This window comes from Hypomesus transpacificus, unplaced genomic scaffold (assembly GCF_021917145.1).
Source record: "Hypomesus transpacificus isolate Combined female unplaced genomic scaffold, fHypTra1 scaffold_65, whole genome shotgun sequence".
NCBI classification, from domain to species: domain Eukaryota; kingdom Metazoa; phylum Chordata; class Actinopteri; order Osmeriformes; family Osmeridae; genus Hypomesus; species Hypomesus transpacificus.
Genome location: NW_025814037.1, coordinates 1177100 through 1203647, shown reverse-complemented (window position 1 = coordinate 1203647; position 26548 = coordinate 1177100). Strand labels below are relative to the sequence as shown.

Here is a 26548-nt window from a genome sequence, read left to right as displayed (position 1 = left end):
ATAATGTGCCATAATAAGGTAGCATTATGTTTTTGAGTTAAAATGTCTGAATTTGAGGGCATTCCAAATAAACATTGATTCCAAATAAACATTGATTAATATGACTGCGATTCAATCAGCTTATATACTTCTGCCACAGGGGTGCCACCCCTCAAAATCTCTTGCCACCCTCTTGCCACCCCATGAATATTTTTCTAGATCCGCCCCTGTTTTCAGGGTCAAGCTTCTGGTCACCCTATAAACAGCCTATTCTGGATAGCACGTGAAGGCAGTCACAACGTCCAAACGGAGTGGGTATGTTGGCGCCACAATAGCATGCATAGATGGTTCAAAACGACGTATAAAACGGCGGTGTTACAATTTCTGTCGTTAAGGCGTATGCTAAATTACATGTTTTGACATATATGACGTTCCATACGCTGTTCTGTACACTTATGATTAATTAAGGAGATTATTAAATTAAAACTATAAAATACCTTACTCATTTACCCCTTCAAATCAAGTTTAATTGATCAGTTGTATTAGTGAAACAACAGTCTAATGTCTGTTGAATATGCAATCTTTTCAATGCTATTTATTAGACAGACCCTGATTCCCTTTTCCGTGCGTACGTGTTCTCCAAGTAGCGATAGATTTTAGTTCTCGATTGGTTTTGACTGCAGAGGCAATGGCCGATTCGGAGGATGTTACTGTTCCTGAGTTCAACAACCTTCTTCAAATGGATCCGTATCTGAAGCCGTACGAGAATGACTTCAAGAGGAGGTAAAGTGTTTAGTTTAGTGCTACCGAAAAAGCATTTTTGCATGTTGTGCTTAGCAGTCAGAATGGAGTTTTAGAACCATGATGTATTTTCGTAAAAATGCACAATGCAAGATCAAATCAAGTGTAGTAGCTAGGGTAGTCTATTCTCAGGCTTGACATTGGATGCAGGGTTGATGCATGCCTGCCTCGCGGTCGTATGAGGTGAGGTTAGCTATGTTATGTCGCACATTTAAAAATGATGTAATAGTGTGTTCTACTTTGCCATGTCTTTTTCCATACACGGTTCAACAGTTTTGCCTAGGGTAGTCTGGGCACTATGAAATAATTGGCTTCAGTAGGGTCCACCAATGAGCCCCTTAAACTGAGAGACATTATGTTTGTTTGCGACGTGAAGTTAGGTTCATATTCGACATTCGTCTCACATTCGGAAGACGCTACTTTGCAGCGTCAAGTTAGGGACCGGATGAAAACTACCCATACATTTTTGTAAAATGATGACTTTAATAATATTTTTGTGAATATAAAACCTCATACAAATAGCAGAGTATTCCAACAATGTCTGGTATACTTCCACAGCCTTTACTTTCTAAAATAACATTTTTTATGATAGAAAATTGCGAATCTCTGAAAATAGCATGAAGTCCTTGATAAACTCAATAACCTTTTCTAACTTGTGTCAAGAAATTTCAAATATAAACCAGATTATTTTAATAATGTCTGCTATACTTCCACACCCTTTACTTTTTCAACAAAGTTTCAAAGAAAATTCAAATTTAATGCTAATCTCGAAAATAGCGTGAAATCTTCACTAATATCAACATCTTTTTCAAATCTCAGATATACTACATATTAGGGATGGGCATTCGACTAAATTGTCTTAATCGATCGTCGGGAGAATTAACGATCGATTTTCGATTATTCATAAAAAAATGTATATTAAAATTCACTATTTATAGGCTATATTAAAATGCAGTGAAAATAGAAAACGGCGTGTTTCCGCATTGAGATCTGTAGCTATTACAAGAAAAACAACTATTTCTGTAACTCCTAGAAGCAGCTAGAAGCCTGTGCTCAAACACAACTGACCCTCGTTTTTTTCCGGCTAATTTAAGGCTTTTTTAAGGCTAACAAAGCTTCATAAAAACCTTCGCCCTCAACAATAGCCTACTTAAGGGTAGCATATCCATCTCGATGGACTTGCAGATCCGTTGGGTAATTTTCTCTGCTCGTTGTGCATCGCAGCTCCTCCGTGCTAGCACCGAGAGCAGGATGCACCGCCACTAACCAGGGTCGGATTTATGTTCTTCAAGTGGTACATCATTTGAGTCGTGGAGGAGTTGTATTTATACTCAGCTTTGCAGTGTTGGCAGTGAACAAAGTAATTTTTTAGTCAATATGGTCTCACGCTACACTTCGCCGTGACCTCTTCATGTTTACTTTTGAAATACATGGAAACTCGCCGGTAATTGAGTAGGCATGTGGCGTTTTGGTAAAATGTTTACTTGCTGCCACATAGCGAAATCCATTGCATTCCTTCAAGACTCACACTACGCAACAGAACACGCATTAGTTTTATCGATGAACAAATAATGTCATCGACTAAATTCTTAATGATCGATAATCGATCGTCGATTAATTATGCCCATCCCTACTACATATTATTCTAATAATGTCTGACCTACTTCCACACCCTTTACTTTTTCAATATATATATTTTTTCAAGGTCACATGGCATGAAAACGTCACTTTAGGACGTTATTTAACATTAATATGAGTTGCCCTAGCCTGCCTTTGTTCCCCAGGGGCTAGAATTTTAGATAAGTGTAAACCAAGCCCTGGGTATTTTTCTCCACCTTTGAGAAAATGAAGGTTCAAACGCTTGGTTTGAAAATCTCCTTGTTGTGATGCCACAACAAGCCAGGCTACCGCCTTTCTCTCTCCTTTGCCCACCCTGATAATCTGGCCCGCCCATGAAAAACTGAGCTACGATCGTTCAAAGGCAAGTGCGATATCGTTTTTTCCTGGAGAAACATCATGGCTAGCAAACGAACGAAGCATAACAGTTGCTTAGTGTTTGGATGTACAAATCAAAACAAAAGTATTTTTTTAGTTCCTTCATCCAAGCACAACCAGTATCTTAATTTTATTTTTGGTGGAAATGTGCCAACACAACTTCCCAAAGTTTTGTTTGTCTGCGCCAAACATTTCAGCCACTGCTGTTTCCTCAACTTGAGCCAATACAAAGCTGGCCTTGCTGAAATTAAATTCTGGATCATTACTAACTCCTTGGTCAAGCTACAAACCTTGAACAAGTAAGTTAACTAAAGCTATATAATTTTGTTGCTTTACTGTATATGGTTACCTAGCTTGCTACCCTTAGAATGTGGCTGTAACATTAGTTCTGCAGCTAACAGCTGAGTTACTGTCGCTAATGTAAAGGTAGATGGCATCAAGTGTGTGTGTGTGAATACAACTGCTGTAACGCAAGTGTTGCACACTTCTTTGTTATTTGGATAACCGTTCTGCTGTTGGTGTTATGGCGCGCGATATCTGCCTTTCTCCTCATTGAAATGAATATGAGTGTGCACCTCTGCAAACCAGGGTGATCAGATGAGAATGGCAAAATTCGAGGCATCTTACAGCAACGGGGGCTACGAGCCATTGAGTTACATCCGTTGTAAACATTAGCGCATGTTGCCGCCCCTCTCCTCATCATTAGCATTTAAAGCTACAGACACAGAAACAGCGCGTTTTGAGGAAAGTTCATGGTGGGACTGCTAGTGGCTGTAATTATGCACCAAGGCTGAATTTCGGGGAAGATACAGGAACAGGGAACCACTAAAGCCTATATAAAAGCATCCAAAAACAGCATATCATGTGACCTTTAAGAATAATTTGCTAATCTCTGAAAACAGCATTAAAGCTGTGCTAAACTAAATTCTGACCAATGGTCACACAGCTGCAAGTCAACCAGGAGCGAGTTTGTGGTTTGATTGTGACAGCATAACCAACGTATATTTGCACTAATATGCTTTCCACCAAATGCATCAGACACAGCCAGGGAGACGGACACGAAGGGACCAGGAACTCTTGTGTGGTCCGTCATAGGAGATCAAAGTCCACTTGGGGACAAGGTCCAACATTGTCACACCAGCATCCAGGCCGATGTTGACAGCTCAACCCCCCCCCCCCCCCCCCCCCCCCCCCCCCACACCACAAGGTAGGTTAGATGGGCAACAGAGAGAAGAAAGTATAATTAGAGAATGCAAAGCGACAAATAAGTTACAAAAACAATATGGGTGAGGTCCCCACCAGTCAAGTGTGATTTAGTGCAGTAGTTAAGCAAACTAAAGAGTTTTTGATGTTGCCCTAAACGCCAAGACAGCACCAGCCACCCTAGATTAGAAAAGGAAGTATGTTCCAGGTAAGAGAAACTGTATACACAAATGCTCAGTAACCTGATGCATTTGTTGGAGTTGGAGGAAGCGGGAGGTGACCCCGGTGGACGAGAGGGTCGCCTCCCTACGCCTATAAGTTGTGGGGGGGAAAACTCTGACTGTTGTCTGTGCATATGGACCGAACAGAAGATCTGAGTATTTTGTCTTTTTAGGACCCTAGTGGGGGACTCCATAGTGCTGCTGGAAGACTTCAATGAGTATGTGGAAAATGACAGGGACACCCGGAGAGGTATGATTGGGAAGAAAGGCCTTCCTGATCTGAACCCGTATGTGTGTTTCTTGTTGTATTTCTGTGCTAGTCATGGATTATCTATAACAAACACCATGGTCGAACATAAGGATGCTCATAAGTACGTGGTACCAGAGCAGCCTAGGCCGAAGGTCGATGATAAATTTTTTTCATCATGTCGTCGGATCTGAGGTTGTATGTTTTGGAGTTTTCATCCTATCCCCATGTTGTGGTGAGTTGGGTCAGCAGGTGGGGGAAGACTCTGGACACACCTGGTAAATCCAAGCGAATACTGCGGGTGAGATGGGACTGTTTGGAGGAGGCCCCTGTTTGCAAAATCTTCAACTCACATCTCCAGCAGTTTCTCAGGTATCCCTGCGGAGGCTCGGGGCATTGAACCTGAGTGGGTAATGTTCAAAGCCTCCATTCCTGAAGCCGCGGTGGAGAAATGCAGCCTCTGAGGTAGTCACTGAGGTAGTCAAACAACTCCACAGTGGCAAAGCCCGGGGATTCTTGCTCTTCTTGGGCGATACAATCCCTGTACATCCAAAGCGAGTTGTGTCCGGGCCCTCGGTACAAATTTTGAAAGGATTATTAAGATTAGCAAGGATTTCATGCTATTTTCAGATTTTAGCGGTTTCTATCATTTTTTTAAAAGTTTTATTGAAAAGGTAAAGGGTGTGGAAGTAGGCCTGACATTATTAGAATAATCTGGTGTATATTTTGAGATTTGACACTAGTTTGAGAATAGCAAGGACTTCATGCTATTTTCAAAGATTTGTGATTTTCTATCATTCTTTTAAAAACATTGAAAAAGTAAAGGGTGTGGAAGTAGACCAGACATAATTAGAATAATTTGGTGACAGTCTGAGGTTTTATATCCATAAAGATATTATAAAAGTAATTATTTTTAAAATTGTATGGGTAATTTTCAGCCGGTCCATAAATCGACACTGCAAAATAGCGTCTTCCGAGACGAATGTCGAATATGAAACTAACTTCACCTCAGTATGTTTGTTAACGTTCTTGTCCGGTGGACAGGCAATTCTACGGTGTTGCAAAATAGTACCGACCGTGAACTTTTCCGACCCTTTTTTCGTTCGTTCCAGAAATCGGGTCTGTCAAAGCTATCTCTCTTGAATGAACGCCATAGATAAAAAGATAAATATAGGATCCACTTGAAAATATTTAGCCCCCCTCCGCTGTATGCCACCCCACACACGTTAGTAGCCTATGTTTTCTATAGGACAGTTTTGCCACTTGTTTTGTCAGAGATCCCAGCTTGTCAAAGATACGTTTTTACATTTCAGCTCATCTCCATTCTCGTGGTCAACTAAAATTTCTAAACAACGGAATGGAACATGATAGCAGAGCAGTTGCTTGAGCGTTCATGAGCGCATTATTTATGATCTGATGGGTTACATTATCAAGCTTCAGTTATAACTGCTGTCTACAACCTTTAATACATAAATTGAGAATAGCTAAACTTGTTTGAACATGATAACTGGCCAAATAGCAAGGTCAGCAGATGACACTACCAACAACAGTGTAGATTCCTTGCAAAGAGTAGGATGGATTTTATACGTTGAAGGGTGAACATTCAACAATTTTTTATTGTAGTTACACTTACTGACCCACCCTCTTCTTGAATTCTATTAAATTGCATATTGAAATATGTATATATTTTTTTAATTGGTTTGTTCCCTAAAGAAGCCAATTTATTGATTAATACACTTGGGAGTGAAATAGACATGTAATCTGCAAAGTGCTGGCCCAATGTGAAAAGCAATACATATTAGTGTTGGCACGATACTTCAATACTGATACCAAGTTTAGTATCGCGGTACTCGATACGGTAACAATACTATGATTTAATTTAAATAAAATTACATATTAAAGCATAAATAAAATGAGCTCTAAATAAACAGAATACTTACAAATATACAACTGAAAATGAAATATATTTTGATAAAGAAATCACATATGAACACATTATTTGAACATGAAATATATATATTTCTTAAGTCAAATGTAACCTTTACCATTTAAACACATCCTCTTCAATAACAGTTGTAATCGATAAACAATTTATATCCACCCTATATGGTGTGGTTTGTTCTCAGTGACACATGTTGCACTGCATAACATCTAGCTTAATCGTTGTCTCTTTGTAGCTTACATTTTTTACTCAGTTCCTTTGCCTTCTTGGGGTTCTGTGACAAGAGCTAGACAGTCTAAATTGTCCTGTCAGTCTAGAATGTCTTGGACTTCATATAAAACCAAATGTGCTGAAAACACTTTCTGATGGACAGCTTGAAGCTGGAATGCTCAGATTTTGTCTTGCAAAGTGAGCAAGGATAGGCAGGTTTACGTCCCGTTCTCTCCACCAAACCAGTGGGTCATCTGCAGGGTTGATTACTTTCATTTGTTTATAATCGGCCATCTCACTTTCCTCTGGTTTGAGTGTAACTGCTGTGGCAGCTTCTTGTCCACTTCCAGATGCCTTGTTCTCTTTTTAGATCTGTTTTGGGCTTTTTTGTACAGCTGCTGCTTCATTGTTCCCTGTGCTTTCGTGTTCTGACTGGGAAACGATGCTGTATTAGCCTTTGGAGGAGTTCGGCCTTACCGCCTATTCACACCGGACGCGTGTGCGACTGTCAGAGCTGATCGCAGCCACTCTAGTCAATGGTGCAGTTCACACCAGATGAGTCCTAGACGCGACCCTCCGCGCAGCGCTTCGAGAGATGGGTAGCTTTTCTGTTTTTTACGGAGGTTGCGTCCAAGCTGAATAAAATACAAAATAAATACCTGTTCCATAAAGCGAGTTTACCAAATAAACGGTAGAAGTAACTGACATGCCTGGCTTAAATTTGCTTTATGGAACACTCGGTCACTTCAAAATATGTTTCTAAGCACCAAACTCCTCCAAATACCTTACTTAGCAAATTACTCTAGCTAAACTAGCTGTAGTCGGCATTAGAAGGGAATCTTCCGAAAAAATAGCCAGAAAACGAATAGCAGTTTGGCCTATTGCTAACGCCTGTCTAGATTAGTGGAGTACAGAATACAAAGGGAGAGGCTACAATGAGACCCAGTCTTCTGTCCTACTGCCAGACGAGCTGAACTCCTTCTACGCTCGCTTTGAGAGGGACAGTGAACCCCCTGCAGTGGAGCTACCTGAAGGCCAAGCCAGTGGTGTGCCTACACTAACTGTAGCTGAGGTGAGGCTATGCTTTAAGAAGATCAACCCTCGCAAGGCACCTGGCCCAGACGGCATATCAGGTAGGGCCCTTAGGGGCTGCGCTGACCAGCTGGCAGGGGTCTTCAGTGACATCTTCAACCTCTCCCTTAACCTGTCTGTACTCCCCACCTGCTTCAAGAGGACCACCATCATCCCTGTGCCCAAGAACACCAAGGTCACATGTCTGAATGACTATCGCCCAATAGCACTGACCTCTATCATCATGAAGTGCTTCGAGCGGCTAGTCAAATCATTCATCTGCTCCTCGCTGCCCCCCACACTGGACCCTATGCAGTTTGCATACCGGTCCAATAGGTCTACAGACGATGCCATCGCTCTGACCATGCACACCGCTCTCTCCCACCTGGACAAGGGGAATACATATGTGAGGATGCTGTTCATTGACTACAGCTCTGCATTCAACACCATCATCCCCTCCAGACTGGTCTCCAAGCTTGTGGACCTGGGACTAAGCACCTCCCTCTGCAAGTGGATCTTCCACTTCCTGACGGGGAGGCCACAGGTGGTGAGAATCGGTGACCGCACTTCATCTGTACTGATCACCAACACAGGCACCCCCCAGGGCTGTGTGCTCAGCCCTCTCCTGTTCTCCTTGTTCACCCACGACTGTGCGGCTACGCACAGCTCCAACCTCCTCGTTAAGTTTGCTGACGACACAACCATCGTGGGCCTCATCTCTGACAGTGACGAGTCAGCCTACAGAGAGGAGGTTGACACCCTGACATCATGGTGTCAGGACAACAACCTCTCTCTTAACATCAGCAAGACCAAGGAGATGATTGTGGACTTTAGGAGGCGGCAGGAGGAGGAGCATGCACCCCTATTCATCAATGGATCGGAAGTGGAGAAGGTCAGCTGCTTCAAGTTCCTCGGGGTGAACATCAGCAATGACCTCACCTGGTCTGTTCACACGGACAAGGTGGTCAAAACGGCCCGTAAGCGCCTCTTCTTCCTGAGGAGACTGAAGAAGTTTGGTATGGACTCAGTCATCCTTACTAACTTTTACAGATGCACTATAGAAAGCATTCTGACTGGTTGTATCACAGTGTGGTATGGGAGCTGCACAGACCGGGACCGCAAGGCCCTACGAAGTGTGGTCCGTTCTGCTGAGTTCATCATCGGCAGGAAGCTCCCAGCCCTACAGGACACCTACCACACACGTTGCCTTAGGAAAGCCAGCAGGATTCTAAGAGACTGTTCCCACCCATCCTTCAGTCTCTTTACCCCGTTGCCTTCTGGCAGGCGTTACCGCAGCATCCGGTCGCGCACACGCAGACTGGACAACAGTTTCTACCCTAGGGTCATCAGGCTTCTCAATGGACACTGATATGGACATTTTTACTGCACACTAGTCACTTATACACTGTCACTTTCAGCTACTGGTTGCTCTCAGTAACATTGCACTACTGTACCTCGCCACCAGGCTCCTGTTTGGTCATTGACAAAGTCACTGATCTGTAAATTTGCACTACTGCACTGTACTCCATTTAGGTTAGATTAGTTTTTTTTTTGGGTTGTAACAGGTTTTTTTTTTTTTTTTTTTTTTTGTGTATTAGGGTTAGTATAGCGTACTATTTATTGTTATCTGTAATTTAGGAAGTTTTAGTGTTAGGGTTAGTATAGTCGTTTATTTATTGCTATCTGTATATTTAGGAAGTTCACTTATCTAAGCTCAGCATAGATGTAAATTTGTTCTGTGTACTTATATGTTATGTTATGCCAAGTGCTTGCGTTGTCTTGTCTTAAGAATTTCAGTGCCCAGTCTAACCTTGTGTTGCTCTGTGCACCTGACAAATAAAAGACTTGAACTTGAACTTGATTATCTTTTGAAAGAACTGGAGAAAGGCAGGTGCTAGATACAGGATACGTTAGCATTGCTAATAACTGTTACTGACAAAATCATACTATAGCTTGCAGTTGTGATGAACGTAAGGTCGGAACGCACCTCTTTTTAGCAACAGCTTCATAGCAAATCCTGCTTTACATTGCATTACATTGTCCCAGGTTTTCAAAACCGTCCTTGGTGAAATGGCTTGCGCAGATGTGTTGAGGGTCGAACTGCACAGGGATCTTCTACGCTACGGTATAGACAAACATCAGCCATGCCCGTCTAGTAAATGTAAGCTAGACTCTAGCTCATCTGCTTTTTATTAGCTTGCTAACACAAGAGCATAGGTTGAATGTGTGATGATTTAGCCTAGTTTATTGGCAATTGGGCTAACGTTATTTCATGTTCCTGACTGAGTTTCATTCAAATAAATAACCTGTGATGTTATGTAAATCTACCATTCAAGATGCATGTTTGTCCAGATCTATTTTTCAGCAAGATAGCTAGAGCTAACTGAAGCTGAGTTGAATCACAATAGTTTGTTTGCTACGCTGTAGTGCTAACGTTAACCACCTAAGGCGATCATGTTTGCTTCGACAACAGAAGTGGAAACAACTAACCTAATCATTTCAAATTATATCTAGTCAATCCGTTAAACAGTGTTGTGTAGACACAATAGATTTATTTGTACGTTTTTATTTCATATCTCCACCTTTGTTGTTTCAGCGAGTGCTGTGGCCGTGTTGCGTCTTTGCTACACAGCTTCACTCGTTGTAAACCGACCAATCGGCGTGCAGCTGATCTAAATATTCATGAGCATACCATAAAAGGAGAAAATCTAGCGTTTTTTCCCGGGAATTTCACTGGATGTATCAGGGGGCATAGAACAGCACCTGGGCCATTTTTAGCCCAACCAATGTTAGATACCCTATTTGGAGACCTTAAAGGCCAATTTATACTTCTGCGTTTTTACGGAGACAAGGAACTCCCTCTCCGTGCCCTCTCCAAGCCCCTCGGAGAGCTCTACGTGCACCTCCTGATTTTCCTGACTGTCCGTCCGTCATTTTACGGATACCCCTTGGCTGTGAGAATCCTTTGACCGCCATTGCTTTAAGTTTACGATTCATATTTCAGCTAAACAGTACATGTAAATCGGCATCTGACTTAAAATGTGACGAGAAATGGGCAGTGTAGTTGCTGAAAATGTGCTTATTTTATTGATGAAGCGGCTAATTTGTAAATTTGATCCGACTTTTCGATAACCTAGCTAGCATCGCAGCGCAGCGCCACCTACTCTTCTGGCAGTTAATTGTTTTCAGCACGCAGAGCCGTTGGAGTAGTATAAATTAAATCAATCTGTCTCCTTGCGTGCGTTTGTCCGGAACGGAGTCGGAGAAGTATAATTCGGCCTTAAGGAACAGTGTGAAATACCCCAAAAAAACAGTCAATGACCACTTTAAAATTAGCCATTGATCCAATTGTCTTGAAATGTTGTGTACATGTATGAAATACATGTCTCTGTCATGTCAATTTTGTAATGGTTTGCAATGTTGAGGAGGAACCCCGCATTGCTGCCTGCAGCTATATTTAATAGTGGGTTTATTGTTATTATTTGCTACAGAATGCTTAGCCAATCTGTCAAGATAAAATTAATCACAGTGTACACGTGCTTTAGAGTGGCCTACCTTAATCGATAGGCTAGGCTACTGACCATTTACAATAAGTCATCAATTATTAATTGGCAGCATTTATGCCATTTAGAACAATTTATGAGTGGATTGGGTGTCTTTAATAGGGGGTCAGATGGCTAAGCAGTTAGGGAGTCTGGCTATTAATCAGAAGGTTGTTGGTTCGATTCCAGGTTGTGCCAAATGACGTTGTGTCCTTGGGCAAGGCACCTCACCCTACTTGCCTTTGGGAAAATGTCCCTGTACACACTGTCGCTCTGCATAAGAGTGTCTGCTAAATGAATAAATGTAATAGAGCGTGAACTTCGTTTTGGCTGAGGGGAGGGGGTGTTGTTGTTCGGACCTGCCCCCACTGCTAAAAAAAAATCTTAAAGGAAACACTGGATCCAGTTATCCTTGCAAAAGTTATTGTTCTAGTCTGTTTGGTCTCCCGTTCATCCTGCTCTCAAATGTTGGATCCCTGAACAATAAATTTGTCTCTTGCTTATGTGAATATCAGGGTTTCCCGCAGCACTTTTCAGTTATGACGGCCGCCTAAGGAACAGTTTTTTTATATTTTTTATAGCGATATCCGCCGTTGTCCCGTTTTCTCCCATTCCAAACCGTGACCAACGCCAGTCTTCATTCTCTGCAGAACACATTAGTCTATCGCCCCCCGCCCCCCCCCCCCCCCCCTGCAATGTGTTTGACATTCTTTAGCCAATAAATTACATTTAGTTGAATGATTGAAGGGCTAAACAACAAACGCTCTAATGAAATAATCACTGACTAACGACACGTTTTATTTTGGGATAAACGCTAAAATCTTCTTAATTAAAACTGCCCCCGACTCCTCTGCTAGAGGACGATTCGTTCAAAATGAATGAATCGTTCACGAACGACACATGACTGTTTGCTACATTAAATGTTCTTAGCTAGCTTGAACAGTACGGTCTTCTAAATCACTGATTAAGCAACGAGCAAGATTTGCAAGGAATGCAAGAACAGCTAGATACTAGCGAACACACATAGAGCTACCTACTGTAGCCATGTAAACTAGCTTAGCTAGTTAACGTAAGAGCACCTACCTCTCTCCAGTTCTTTCAATAGATAATAATAGATAATAATAATCTAGACAGGCGTTAGCAATAGGCTAGACTGCTATGCGTTCATTGGCTGTTTTTCTTAAGCTTCCCTTCTAATGCCGACTAACAGCTAATCGCTAGCTAGCTAGAGTCATTTGCTAAGTAAGGTATGTTGATGTGTATTTGAAACGTATTTAGCTAGCAGTGGGCCCCTAGTGCAACACGAGAATGAAATGACATGCTGCTACGACCGTATTTCTGGGGCGGCATTTATTACATAATGTTCATTTTTGGTGCGGTGTTTATTATACACAATGTTCTATTTTGGTGCATCATTTATTTGAGGGTGGCGTTTATTTGAGGGCGGCGTTTAATCGAAGAAATACGGTAATTTAAATTTGCAAGAATTATAGACTAATACAATAACAGGCTTGACAAAATAAGTTATACGACTTGCAATTCCCAAGGACACACAGTGGCGCTCCTGACCGCTCACGGTGTGAAGCACGTGTCTGTGCTATTCTCCGACATGCACTCTAACAATCACTGCTGATATTTGGCCTTTTGTACAGCCCTATTTCTGATACCGTAAATGTTGCCGTGGTGGCTACAACATAGATCCCAGTGTTCCCTCTATCAGACCCTTGAATTTTTGAGATTATTTTAATAGCTCCTTCCAGTGCTTGAAGTGGAGAAAAAAAGGTGCCGGTACTCAGAGAGACTAAACAGGGCTTATCAATCAGCATGGCATCCTGTGGACAGAAAATATAAACAAACTAATGTTCACAAGGTTAGGGTCACTACACAAAAATGTACAGATTGTTAACTTACACTCTACCATTTAGGGGTGTCACGATACCAAAGATTCAGTAGTCGGTGCCAATACCATTAAAATAACACGATTCTCGATGCCAATTTCGATACCATGTTAAAAAAAAAAAGAGGATTGTCTAAGATTCCATGTAGGCTACTTGAACCATGAACTTCTTAAAAATATTTGAAAAATAGCAAAATGTCCTACAAAGACATACAAAACATGTGCAATAGAGCATAGCACAACATAATAAAGCCAATTCAGCTAACAAGATGAACATGACATGAGTTTACCTTCTAAGCTATGGGCTAACGTTAAAACTACAGCTAACCTAAACTATGTACATAAGCCATTGTAACACACGTGCCCACCATCTCAAACATCATGTAACGTGTATTTTAGTATGACAGATTAAACAAACAGAAAAAGAGCATTCTTTGGATGTATTCAGAATTTCGCCGCGACTTCAACGAACATTGATTTATTTTGTATGATGCCAGATGTTAGCATCGGTGCTGCGCCTCTTCTGGAACTGAATCAGAACTTGCCTTGAATTCTTTAAACAAATCCAGATGACGATCTTTCAGGTGCTTAGATAAATTGGAAGTATTCCCCCTTGGTCTGAAGACTGCGGTAGCATTTTTTGCATAATGGCTTCTGCGGATTAATTATAACGCCACGGTCATCTGCCTCAAACGCAAACTACTTTTTTTGCCTTTCTTGTCAACAAGTCGAAGCGGGGCGATCGCTCAAGCAGCAGTTGTTATCTTGTTTTTCTTAATGTAAACGTCGACTGGAACACTCCTGAAGGCGCAGCACCGATGCTAACATCTGGCATCGGCGCTCACGGTACTTACGGTGCTTCAAAAAAATGGGCATCGTCGGTGTTTTGTTATTTTAGCATCGGAAGGTACCATAAGTATCGGTTCTCGTGACATCCCTACTACCATTTGAATGTCTCATCAGCTAACCCTGACAAATTATTAAAATAACTAGCATATCCCACAATTTGTTATAAGTCTCAATGATTTACATTTACATTTAGTCATTTAGCAGACGCTCTTATCCAGAGCGACTTACAGTAACTACAGGGACATTCCCCCCGAGGCAAGTAGGGTGTAGTGCCTTGCCCAAGGACACAACGTCATTTGGCTCAGCCGGGAATTACCAGCCCAATTCCCTCACCATTCAGCCACCTGACTCCCCTATGATACTAGACAATGATACTATTGACTTGAAATAAAGTCAACAAGTAGTTAAGTACCAAAATTATTTGGTTTATTTACTTTTGCTGATCATTGCTGCTAAGAGCAGGTCAGTGCCCTTGAACCCTAAAGTCAGCAGTGAGGTAAACAACATAGAATTCCCAGAATATTTTACATTGATACCTTGATCGGACAGACAACACTGAATATGTGAATACAGTGTGTTCCTGTATCTTGAATATGTTCACTATTGATGCACAGAAAATATTAAAACTTCTTAAAAGTATCCTGGCATCCCTCAGGAACAGAATCTTGGTAAGACCATTGTCAATAGAAATGTACAAGGCAAATGTATCTTGGAATACATGCATGATGGAAATAAAACAATCAAGCAAACACGATTCACAACACTGTCTGCCATGCAACATTCTGTTTTGTACTCTGGTAAGTGTAAAAGCAGGACAGGTTATGTTTTTGTGGGCACTTTTTGTCAATGTTGCTGATCAGATAGCAATCAATAAATCAAAGCAGACAGTAAAATCAAATACATCTGATATATGTGGAAGTTACAGGACTGTCATAAACATGAACAATCATTGCATATGGATCTAATGCAATGACTGGACGGGCTACTTGCCTGTCAACCTGCCGACATGCGAGTATTCTGTGCCTGTGCCCTAATTGCAGTAGTCAGGCAGCACGTTCATGTGTTTTGGGAGAGTGGCTTTGAAGTGGATATTTTGGGTTGGATACTCAAAATGGCTAGTTTCATAAAACTTGCCTACTCTGACTCTGTCTTGTTTAGGGACAGGGGAAGTTAATTGTGTTGTAATGCAGAGAATTGACAGCAATGCGTTTGGATGCCTTCCTAACTTAGCCTAACAGTTATCCATGTTAGCTAACTAACACAGTTGCAACAGCACAGTCACAACAGCAATGTCCATATGGTTGGGGGTGGTTAACCATCTGTTATTCTCACCCATTGCCTGCCTGAAAAAAATCCTTCAAGGGGATTTTCTATGCATGTTGATTTTAAGAGGTACCAACATTCTAAAAGCCTATCTATTATATACTTTCAGATTTAGACATAATTTGAAGCTTACAACCTGCATGTTTTTGTTCTGTAAGAAAACTGAAAAATGACCTCAGTGTTTCCCCTATGTTGATTTTACCGTGGCGGCCCGCCACGGTAAATTTCTGCGCCACGGTATCAAAATTAGAGCTGTACAAAATTTTAGGCCGTCTATCAGCCGTGATTGTTAGAGCGCATGTCGGAGAATAGCACAGACGCGCTTCACAGCGCAGTTGAGATTGCGCGTAAGGCGTATAGTTTATGTTGTCAGTTCATTTAAGCCTGTTATTGTATTAGTCTATAGTTCTAGCAAATTTAAATTAAGTTAACTGGTGATTTTCGTTGTTTGTATTCTTCCCCTGCTAGCGAAATTGCACGTCTGTTGATTCGATAGCGATTGCTGCCCTTGCTCACGTTTGTATTTTAGGTGCATTATTATGCTTAAGTAGCCTAGTTTTAATGAATAAATAGTGGGTATATTGTTATTATTTGCTACAGAATGCTTAGCCTATCAAGATCAAATGAAGCAGACAGTGTACATGCTTCCGAGTGGCCTACCTTAATCTGTAGGCTAGGCCACTGCATTTACAATAAATTGTTACGTCAATTATGTCATTTAGAACATACTGTAAGGTGTCTTTAAGTATGCTAATTTAATTTATTTAGGGGAAATAGGACGAAAATATGTGCAATATTACATTAGCTATTAGACTATTACATTAAGCAGCTCTGAAATATAGGGTTAGCACTTTGTTGTGGCCGGGGGGGGGGGGGGGGGGGTTAGACCTGACCTGCCCCACTGCTAAAAAAAATCCTAGGGGAAACACTGGACCTACATACAAATACCAGCACCTGTCAAATATGATTACTAATTCACAAGAAAAGGATTTTGAAAGGATCTGATCGTGCAATAGCTTCATTCCATCCTGTAAAAGACCAGACAATTAAGCTATTGCAGCTATCATCCAAGTAGAGATACCCTGATCAATCGACAGATTGGTAGAAAATATAATATTATGTATCTACTAGGGGTGCAACAATTCAACAAGCCCACAGTTTATTTTGTATTGCGGTTTATGGGTCAGGGTTTCAGTTTCGGTTTGTTTAGCACATTAGGGGGAAGAACAAAAACATGACCATTTCAGTGTTCTCTGTATTTTCTGCATGAATAACATTGTCTTACATCCAGAGATTTGATAACATATGAAATAGGGCTGCCACTAACGAAAATTTTTCTATCGATTAATCTGTAGACTGTTTTATCGATTAGTCAATTAATCTAAACTGGAGTCAGATGGCTGAGCGGTGAGGGAGTCAGGCTAGTAATCCGAAGGTTGCCGGATCGATTCCCCGCCCCGCCAAATGATGTTGTGTCCTTGGGCAAGGCACTTCACCCTACTTGCCTCGGGGGGAATGTCCCTGTACTTACTGTAAGTCGCTCTGGATAAGAGCGTCTGCTAAATGACTAAATGTAAATGATTAATTTTCCCTTTTTTTTTTTTGACCATTTCATTTTCTTTTCTTTTTTTTTTTTTTTTTTACAAAACTCTAGGTTTAAACTATCAACTCAAATGTTAATTAAAATATTTAGATAAGGTACATAACATATCCCAACATACACGAACACCCCCCCCCCTTTAAAACCCAAAATTCCTAGGTGCTGGTTCTGGGCTGGTGCTTATGCCAGTTCGGTAATGATTATATAGCGATACTTGCCAATTATCTAAGAACCAGGGGCCAGTTGCATAAACTTAGTTTAAGACTAGTCTTAGCCTTAGACTGTCTTAAATTGTCAGGTAAGACTAGTCTAATTAAGCCTGTCTGTTGCATAAATAGTCAGTAAGACTGACTTAATTTGAGGTAGAAAAGTTAGCCACCTCTCCCCTGGCTAAACCTTGCCGTAAGGGCTGAGTTGCTATGCCAACGATCTGTTTTAGTAGGCTACGTCATTATCTTAGCATAATGTATTACGAAAGGAATTAAGTGTTATTTGTAACTGCAGAAAATGTTTACGGGGTTCTGCTTTTCCGCAGAATAAAATGTTTTATTAAACGCGAGTAGATGACAACATAACTCACTTTATTGACGCTAGCACCAGCCATCTGCGTTGTTGTTGATAAATGGAAGTAGCATTGGGGTTAAATTAAGAAACTTAAAAACGCATACACTATTTGTTAATAAGACAACTTTTTCAATACTGTATTCCTCCAACAGATATAGGTTTTCATAAGGTTAAAATGTATCAATCTTTCGCCGTTAAATGTCGCTGTTTTGTCCGCCATCTTTTCTTTTTTCGCGAAGTGTCTTATTTTACCCATAACGCAGCGCGCAACAGGCTATCTAAGTCAGTCTTACGTTAGTCACTGATCTTAAAGCTTTATGCAACAGGTAAATTGAAGTGTCTATGGCAAGTCGGACTTAAAGTGGCATTTAAGTCTAAGACTAGGTCTATTTTTATGCAACTGGCCCCAGGTAGTCTACATTTACCACACACTAGAGCCGGAGTAGGGCTAACGTGTTTAAATCACTTCATACGCCTCCATTGTCCTAGCAACGCGTCATGGTTACGGTTAACAAGTTAGCTAAATAGCAAGAGCTAACCTAGAGAGCCATCTTATCAACCAACGTAGAATAAACCCCGATTCTAACCTACCTAAACATTTATTCAATGGAAACTCTAAGGTAGCAGGCAGACAACTTTATCGCTTTAATAATGCGTGTATTTAGCAGCTACAATGAGAACATATCTTAAAAAGGCTCTCCCTTATAAACATGAATAGACAACATCAGACAACGGTGGTTTTGCCTTTTTATGTTTTCTTTTCAGGTGCTCGTGCATAGCGCAAGTGCTGCTGTGGTATGCCATTGCAACTTTGCACAGTGTACAAACCACCTTATTGTTTGGTGATAGCGTTAAGTCGAAGTATTCCCATACTTTTGAAGCCTCGGGTTTTTGGGGACTTTTTGGGGACTTTTTGGTTTCGGAACCAAGTCGATATTTGAGCGTTGACTGGAGCCGACCAATGACTTGAGCCAACAATGACTGACATCATGCATGCACTAATTACGTTGTGATATTGAAGAAGAACATTTGTTATAATGAATTGAAGCGTTTTTTGTATTTTTTTTTTATAATAAAAAATAAAAAAGATTGGTCGATTTTAAAATATTTATGTCGACGCATTTCCAGCGTCGACGTCGTCAATGAGGTCGATGAATTGCGGCAGCCCTAATATGAAATCAACATTATTTCAGAGGATTTTATCGACAAACTTCGCTCTATCGCTATTGTAGTAAACACTAAATCCAAAATGTTGCCACACAGGTGACTTAAAAGGCGATGGTACATCCCCAAATGCTAACCTTTCACCTCCACATGCCATCTCCATCCTTCACACATTCTTATCTTGCCTAGCTTCGTATGATTTGCCCCTCTCCAGTTCCTTCCAGTATGTGACTCGTCATTGATGTACTGACAGTTCATTGGACAGGTACTCTCCGGGAAAGGGGAAGGACAAAGGGTGTTCGGTTGTGTTTTCTCGTATATCTGAAAAACCGCGGCTTACATGTAAAAACCAGGCCGTGGTTTGTGTGTTGAACAATTTGTTTTTTTTGGGCTCAGTTTTGCACCTCTAGTATCTACTGAGTACTTTAAAATGGGCAATTACTTGTGGAGTCTTAAAATGGGTTAATACACTGTCAAATTGTTGGCTTTTCATCCTTTATCTTAATGCGGTATATGTATTTTCTTATTCAAATAAATGGAAAATAATAATAATAGTAATAATAATACATTATTGTATAATTAAAATGTGAAGTTGGAAGCCTCATCATAAGCAAGAATAGATTTTTTTTTTACTCAGTAGAAAGTAACAGAAATGTGTAAACATTGGTTTCTGCATCGGCCGATTGTTATACTTTATACCCAATACTTTTCTTAGGTGCATTCCTACTTCCCACCCCCAGAAACTCTTTAATTATAACCAATTATATATGACTTTTATCACTGCACATTGCACCATCTTGAACAAATGTTTTTGTCTTTTGTGAATTCAAGGTATGAGCTGTTTGAGCAGCGGCTTGTTCTATTAGAGGAGGCAGAGGGGGGCTTTGATCAGTTCACACGCAGCTACTGGACGTTTGGAGTGCAGCGGCAGCCTGACAACAGTCTTTTTTTTAAAGAATGGGCCCCAGCAGCAGAGGCCCTCTTCCTCACTGGAGACTTCAGTAAGTAGTGACCATTTCCTCCTCATAAGAGAACTACTCCAGTAGCTCCAAACAACATTTCTAAATCAAAAAAAAAATTATAGATATCAAGAGGATATCAGTGTCAAATATTACATAGGCGCAAGTCTGATACAATTATTGTTTAAAAATGTTACTATGCTGTTTTCTTGGGGATACTGTAAAAGTTTAGAAACGACAATGGAAAAACTCCAGGTGTTGAAGTTTTAAAGCAGATTACCTTGGAAGTGTGTGTATTTGTATATTTGCATTATACACTGACATACTTTAGTGTGTTATCAAAAGATTCTTGAGGAGATGTACTGTAAATGTTTGGACCAACTGATAACCACCTAATAATACTGCTTATTTTTGCTAATACAAAAACGTAGAAGCTTGTGTCATCTTAGCCCTCAACGCCTATAGAGAGATTTGATTTCATACTAGCAGAGCTTTGCAGTGGAAAATCCACGTGCTATGTCGGTACATGAGAATTTTCTATAAGAGCCTCTCCACAGTTGCATAAGGCTCTTTAATGGTCTCTCTCTACCACAAACGGTGGTAGAAAGCTTTAGGTCAGATGGATGGGCAATTATGACGTCAATGTAAGCTATTCATTGTAATTGAAAGGATGTTTTTATTTGTATTTTTTCCAAATATAGATGGGTGGAACAACTTTTCTCACCCTTATATCAAGAAAGATTTTGGCAAATGGGAATTAATTCTGCCATCCAAAAAGGACAAATCTCCAGCTGTGGACCACAACTCGAAATTAAAGGTATAATGTAAATTAAAGGTATAATGTAATATGTACACTTGTGCAGGGCTTAAAGTATCCCAGCACCGTGCCGGATGTCCGGCGTGCGGCCATGAGAAAAAAACTTGCATGCGGTTTAATATTTTCGAGTCAATTGATTTCCCTTACCAATCATACAAGAGGAATACAGCTATAACTAACGTTACAAGCCTATCAGAAGCAGAGCAGGGCGAATCCTGGCAACACAGTGTGAATAAGATCCATACGTCTCGTTAGCGTAGTCGGTGAAAGCATGGAATGCAAATTCATGAAGCCTGGGGATGATGTCCTACCCATAGATAAATGACTCGAAAATAAATGGCGCTGGGCGTGGATAGAAAAAGGTTGAGACGGCGAGCCTTTTGGCAGTTGGTGCAAGAAACTGAGAGTCTGGGTGCCTATTTCGGCACGTTTTGCTCAAGGAAGCTACTAAATGCCAGCAGTGGTAAGAAACTGCTTGCTCGTCATATCAAAGAGCCGCCGCCGGTGCACTCAAACTTACCACAACGTTGCCGGGAGCAACTGTTACAGCTGACACACCGTTGTCTATGACTGACCGTGTCTGCGACTTAGAAGTACGTTTGTGCACATTTATTGTGGAACATGACTTGTCATTCACAATTTCTTAGCCACTGGTCACCCTGTGTAGAAAAGCAGAAGACAAAAAAAAACGTTTCTCTCCAACCCCCACCCCTCTCAAAAAAGTTCTGTCTCATGATTTTTTTCAGTTTGTGTGACTCATCCTTGTTTCTAGAGGGGGGGGGGGGGGCTAGAGGCTTACAGATAACCTTTACTAATCTACACCCAATGGTACTGGAATGAGCTGTATTTAGAATTAGTACAGAAATAAAATCTGGAAATATTCTTATATTTTCTGGAAATACTTCACATAACTATGCAGACTATAGATGAGCATTTAAAAAAATTAAAAAATGTATATACAAAACTACCCCCCCCGTAGACAAAGTTGTTTCCACAGCCCCTGATTAGACATGCCTTTGCTCTGCACAAGCCTCAGATAATAGTTAAAGTAAAACCTACTGACAGTGTGACAAGATCTTCGTTTATAACTTTTTGTGTTGTGTTTTAATTTAAAGCATCTGAACTGAAGAAACTCAACTCAAATCCGCAATATCATTCAACTATGTATTTTAGGGACTTATGTACATGATGGCATCTAAAATTATAACACAATAATTTCATCCAAATTAGGAATATCGTTGTTTAAGTTTGTTGCAATGTTGCTGAAATTGGGTTTGAATTGGGCGTGGTTATGCTTGGACATTTATGACTAATTCCGCAAACTAACCAGTTACAAATCACGGAAAGGAACCAATGAGTGTGGCAAATGGAAAAGCATGGCAAACTCAAAGATAAATATAACTGCAAGCAGCAATGCGGGTTCCTCCTAAAAATGACACAATATAATAATGTACATTTTAGAAGGTCAAGTGTTGGACAACAAGAGAGTTTAATTAATTTATGCCCGGCAAACAACAACAGGCTGAATGGACATTTGAACTCAAGAGTATGTGGTTTCCAGTCAGCCTCTCTATCCCCTCTGCTACACATCAACTGTTGAGTTTTTTTTTTATATAGAAAGGGCAGAGAATTAGCTTTGTTCAGCTTTGAGTTTAAGCTGCTGTAATTCAGTCATCTTTTGACATATCAAGGTGAAATTCCACATGGTACTTCAGAACTATGTCAGCTGGAAGCCTATAAGGTTTGAAATATCATCAATGAAAAGGACATTTGCATTATTAACACATAGACAATGTAGACATGAAATTCAGCCATATTGTCTGCGCTGTCTAGATGAAGCGGGATCTTAGCTACAAAGCACAAGTAAAAAAAGAGCCAGACCTAGAACTGGCTCTTCTGGTGTAGTAATCCCCCCCCCCCCCCCCAACCCCCCCCCCGAGACGCAATCAAGACACGCGATATGCACTTGTTTCGACCATAAATGGCCATTACACAGTCTCTCGCTCGCTCTAAATAGAAAATCCGGGAGATTGTACAGCATTTGCGGGTGTCCGGGAGCCGTTATTGAAATGCGGGAGACTCCCGGAACTTCCGGGAGACTTAGGATGTCTGGATTTATAATAAACATCCACTAAATCAGACTTGTTCTAGAACAGGGGTCTTCAACCGGGTGTCCGCGGTCCCCTCGTGGTCCGCGGCCCCCTGGTGGTCCGCGGCGGCGGTGTTCAGAATCTCACATACACATTTAAATGTTTCTGATTCAATGTATATTGTTTGAGGTTTTTAAGTAGATGTATCTAAATTAGTTTGAGGTTTTAAAATGAAAGCAACATGGAAAACCACATTTTAAAACTTCCTTCTATCCGCATGCACACACACGCACACGTAGGCACGCCCCGCGCGCGCAGGCACATCAGTGGGCCGCGGATTACTTTCTAGTAAGAATGGTGGTCCCTGGGTCAAACCCAGTTGAAAACCCCTGAGCTACACAATAGCATAAAGAACATACCTGGGATGCTGAATAGCCTAAATTAGCATAACAAGCTAGCGAGTCCAACAAGCAAGTTACCGGTAAGCTAGTTCACCAAGCTCCCGATCTCATTCCACATCACTGAATCCGTTGAACTCGTTGGTTCATGTCAGTCAGTATGAATTAACATTTAAAAACATGTTGAATTACATATATTTTGATAAATAAGTTGCACCCGAATATAAGTCGCAGGACCAGCCACTATGAAAAAAAAGTGTGACTTATTGTCCGGAAAATACGGTAAATAACTTGCTATATGAATTAAATGTCAAATCCAACTATAAAGGTATAAAAGAGTTCCAATCAAATCAGAATTTGTTTTAAACCTAGAGCTTTAAAAGACTACACGGGCCTAAACTGACATGCAGCGAGTTTCAACATCCATTTACACATTTGTTAATTTTTTGAAAATTTCACTTAGCTTAATTAATAATGTTTATTTACTGTATTATAGCATTCACTAGGACTTCTTATCACTCTAATATCACTCTTTAACCCACCTGTATCTGTTTTTGATAATTCCGCTTCATGATGACTGCCGACCGACAAGGTTTTGTATTTTGCCAGCAGCACAGATCATGAGAGGGGCCCCTTGAGGGGGATCCCGATAACAGTGTCATTGTACTTTACTGCATTGACTATCAAAGGGGCACTCAAACAGTTTGTCGTTGCATTTTATTCTTAACCAGTTGTTGTCTTGGGGCCCCAAGCCAGCTCGGCGCCCCAAGCAATTGCTTGTTTTGCTTGCCTTGTCGAGATGGGCCTGTGCGTGTGTTGTAATCTCTTCCCGGTACGGCGTACCGGCCAGTACCGGCTTACTTTCACCTCTGGTAACACTAACAATACATATTGACAGCTCTGCAGAAATTTGCTTATGACCAGTCATTTGTATCAGTGTTGGAACAGGGACACATCTAAAACATGCAGGACAGGGGTGCCCTGAGGACCATGGTTGGGAACCACTGTGCTAGGTAATGCTGGATTTCACAGTGGTGTTACAGTAACTTCACCAACACAACAAATATAGCTAAAGCAAGAGTGAAAATGCAGCTCTGGAGAAGGATTTCTGTTTGGCAAGATGCACAGTGGGGTCAGTGTATACAAATAACCCATAAGTCCTAGGTTTGGGCTCTAATGTTTACAACGTCTGGCTCCGTGCCTGATTAACACTCGGATCATTAAGCAGTCTCAAAACTTAGTGGAAATTTCTTAGCGGAAATCATGATTAGCAAAATACAATATCCCTTAAAAACAGTCCAACTCGTATGTTGTGTATTACTTTTCACAGGGTTTTTGGGTATCATTTGCAAGGGCTACCCCATTCAGGGTCAGCCAGTGTCGATTTTAAGTCTCTACTAAACACAAGAGGAAGAGCCAAGACTACATAAACACATGCTACATATTATGGTATTCGTTGTATAAAAACGTCTCAATAATGTTCTCATATTTCCTTGTTTTCTGGCTATCCTGAGCACAGTCAGTTAAGTCTCCAGGTCAGTGAGTGCCCAACAGTTTTAATCACTGCCACGGATTTAAAACATTAAGAAAATAAGTTAAATTAAGACACAGTGACACTGAAAGCAAGTATTTAATTAAAGCTCACTGAGCTACCATTGTGGTGCCGAGACTTGTAGGCTTACTAGGCTAGCTACTTGACGCATGGTCACCTGGGTTGTTTTTACTATCAGCTGATCCTGTTACAAACCATTCGATTAGCTAAAAAGATGATACACAAGTTCTGGTTGGTTGGAGACTTAGGTAGTTGAGACGATTGCCTGATAAAGTTGCTAACTTTGAACTAAGCTACAGAAAAAATTTGCAAGAATTGGATGTGTCAACAAACGAAAATGTTTTAAGAAAAAAAAGACGTTAATATATAAAAATTCCAGCTCCTCCATCGACGGGGACAGGTCATTTAAAAAACGAAAGCAGATACGCGGGCTCGGCCCACAACCACTGGTGGTCCACCACTGCCCCCGTAGTGGTCCGCGATGGCCACAAGTAAATTATTGCGAATTTTCTAACATACAACTCAGAACAAAAAAAACACAGTCAGTAGTAGCCTATTAAAATGGACTACACACGTTCCGCATTCTGACATCGCAGCCTCTGCATGGGTTGTACCAGAGCCTCTCTGGTTTTACAATGTGAGGGAGTTCTCCCCTCCGAAATAGAGTTGGTTGGGTCCATAGCCCGTCTTTTCTAAAAGCTTTTCTCAGATAAGCTACCGATTGCTGGGCCGGGCGGCCCAACCGTAACAATACGCGTCAGATAGGATGGATGGGAGCAGGACCGGAGTGATGGCATCACTAGACAAGGTTTTACCAATCGGAAAACGGCTGTTTATTTTAAAAATAAATCTCCAAAAACTATTTTGCTAACTAATGGCCAAACATTTTGTGTGGAAATCCCTATCTGCATCACATCAAACCCATATGTCCTAGGCAGGAGTGCCGCCAGGAATTTCCGGCCCCATGAAAAAGAAAATATTTATTTTTTGATCATTTCTATTAGTTTTTCTATTTTTTGGGGCCCCTGTCAGTCAGGGGCCCCCCAAAAAAAGTCAGTCAGTTTGTCAGTCAGTCAGTCAGGCTATATCCCCGGAACAAAAGTCAGTTTGTTCCGGGGATATAGCCTACTATTTAGTTAAAGATCCGTAAGTTTTTATTTATTGGCCATGCGTGTGCCTACGTGTGTGTGTGTGCATTCGTGCATGTGGATAGAAGGAAGTTTTAACATTTGGTTTTCCATGTTGCTTTCATTTAAAAACCTCAAACTAATTTAGATATATCTACTAAAAAACCTCAAACAATATACATAGAATCTGAAACATTTCAATATGTGTATGTGAGATTCTGAACACAATAAAATATTAACAAATAAATATAAATGGTGGACTGATCAACATAGGTTTGTGTCGCGGACCCCCTGCAATGCCGCCGCGGACCCCCGGTTGAAAGCCCTTGGCCTAGTCGACTGAGTGGGGACAGCCCTAATAATTTGATAGGCAGCTAAACTTCCCACAAGCAATACACCTGAGACATTTTTCTCTAACATCGTTGGTTTATTGAATATATAGTTCAGTCAAGACAATCACGTATTAGATTTGAGCATTTATTGTTACATGACATGGACATGTAGATTTGACTTTGGCGGAGTGGATGATCTAAGGGAAGCACTCCCTGCCTCCTCGATGCAACACATACATACATGACATATGAGGCAGGGAGCAATAGAGATATAATCCCCCTGTTGGATAGATACACAGACAGCATGGGGGAGAAGGGGACGGTGGAGGGTGGCAGCAGCACTGATCATACAACGACCGGGGTGAGTGTGTGCATATCCGCGCGTCTTTTAAAGACGCCTTATCGGACGTGGCCCAATGGATATGCGCTGCTACATGGGTGTGGTAGTGGGTGGAGTAAGGAAGGTGGAGTAAGACGCCTTACGTCCCCGATAACGCGCGCTGCCCGATTGCCCTGCCAGAACTAGCTGCGCTCATTTCAGTCAAGACAATCACGTATTAGATTTGAGCATTTATTGTTACATGACATGGACATGTAGATTTGACTTTGGCGGAGTGGATGATCTAAGGGAAGCACTCCCTGCCTCCTCGATGCAACACATACAT

General features: G+C 41.1%; 1 protein-coding gene across 4 annotated transcripts in view; it reads left to right on the top strand.

The window, feature by feature from the left end:
* The first annotated feature begins 222 nt into the window (after positions 1–222).
* The window catches only part of LOC124466127 (1,4-alpha-glucan-branching enzyme-like), a 144927-nt gene continuing 118601 nt past the window's right edge, over positions 223–26548 (top strand). For 3 of the 4 annotated variants that reach the window (XM_047017807.1, XM_047017808.1, XM_047017805.1), the window contains exons 1-4: positions 223–294; positions 663–762; positions 19440–19609; positions 20269–20384. In XM_047017807.1, the coding sequence (XP_046873763.1) occupies positions 668–762; positions 19440–19609; positions 20269–20384 (381 nt within the window). In that variant the 5' untranslated portion in view covers positions 223–294; positions 663–667. Of the gene's footprint in view, positions 295–626; positions 763–19439; positions 19610–20268; positions 20385–26548 lie in introns of all 4 variants that reach the window. The other variant, XM_047017806.1, reaches the window with a different exon arrangement.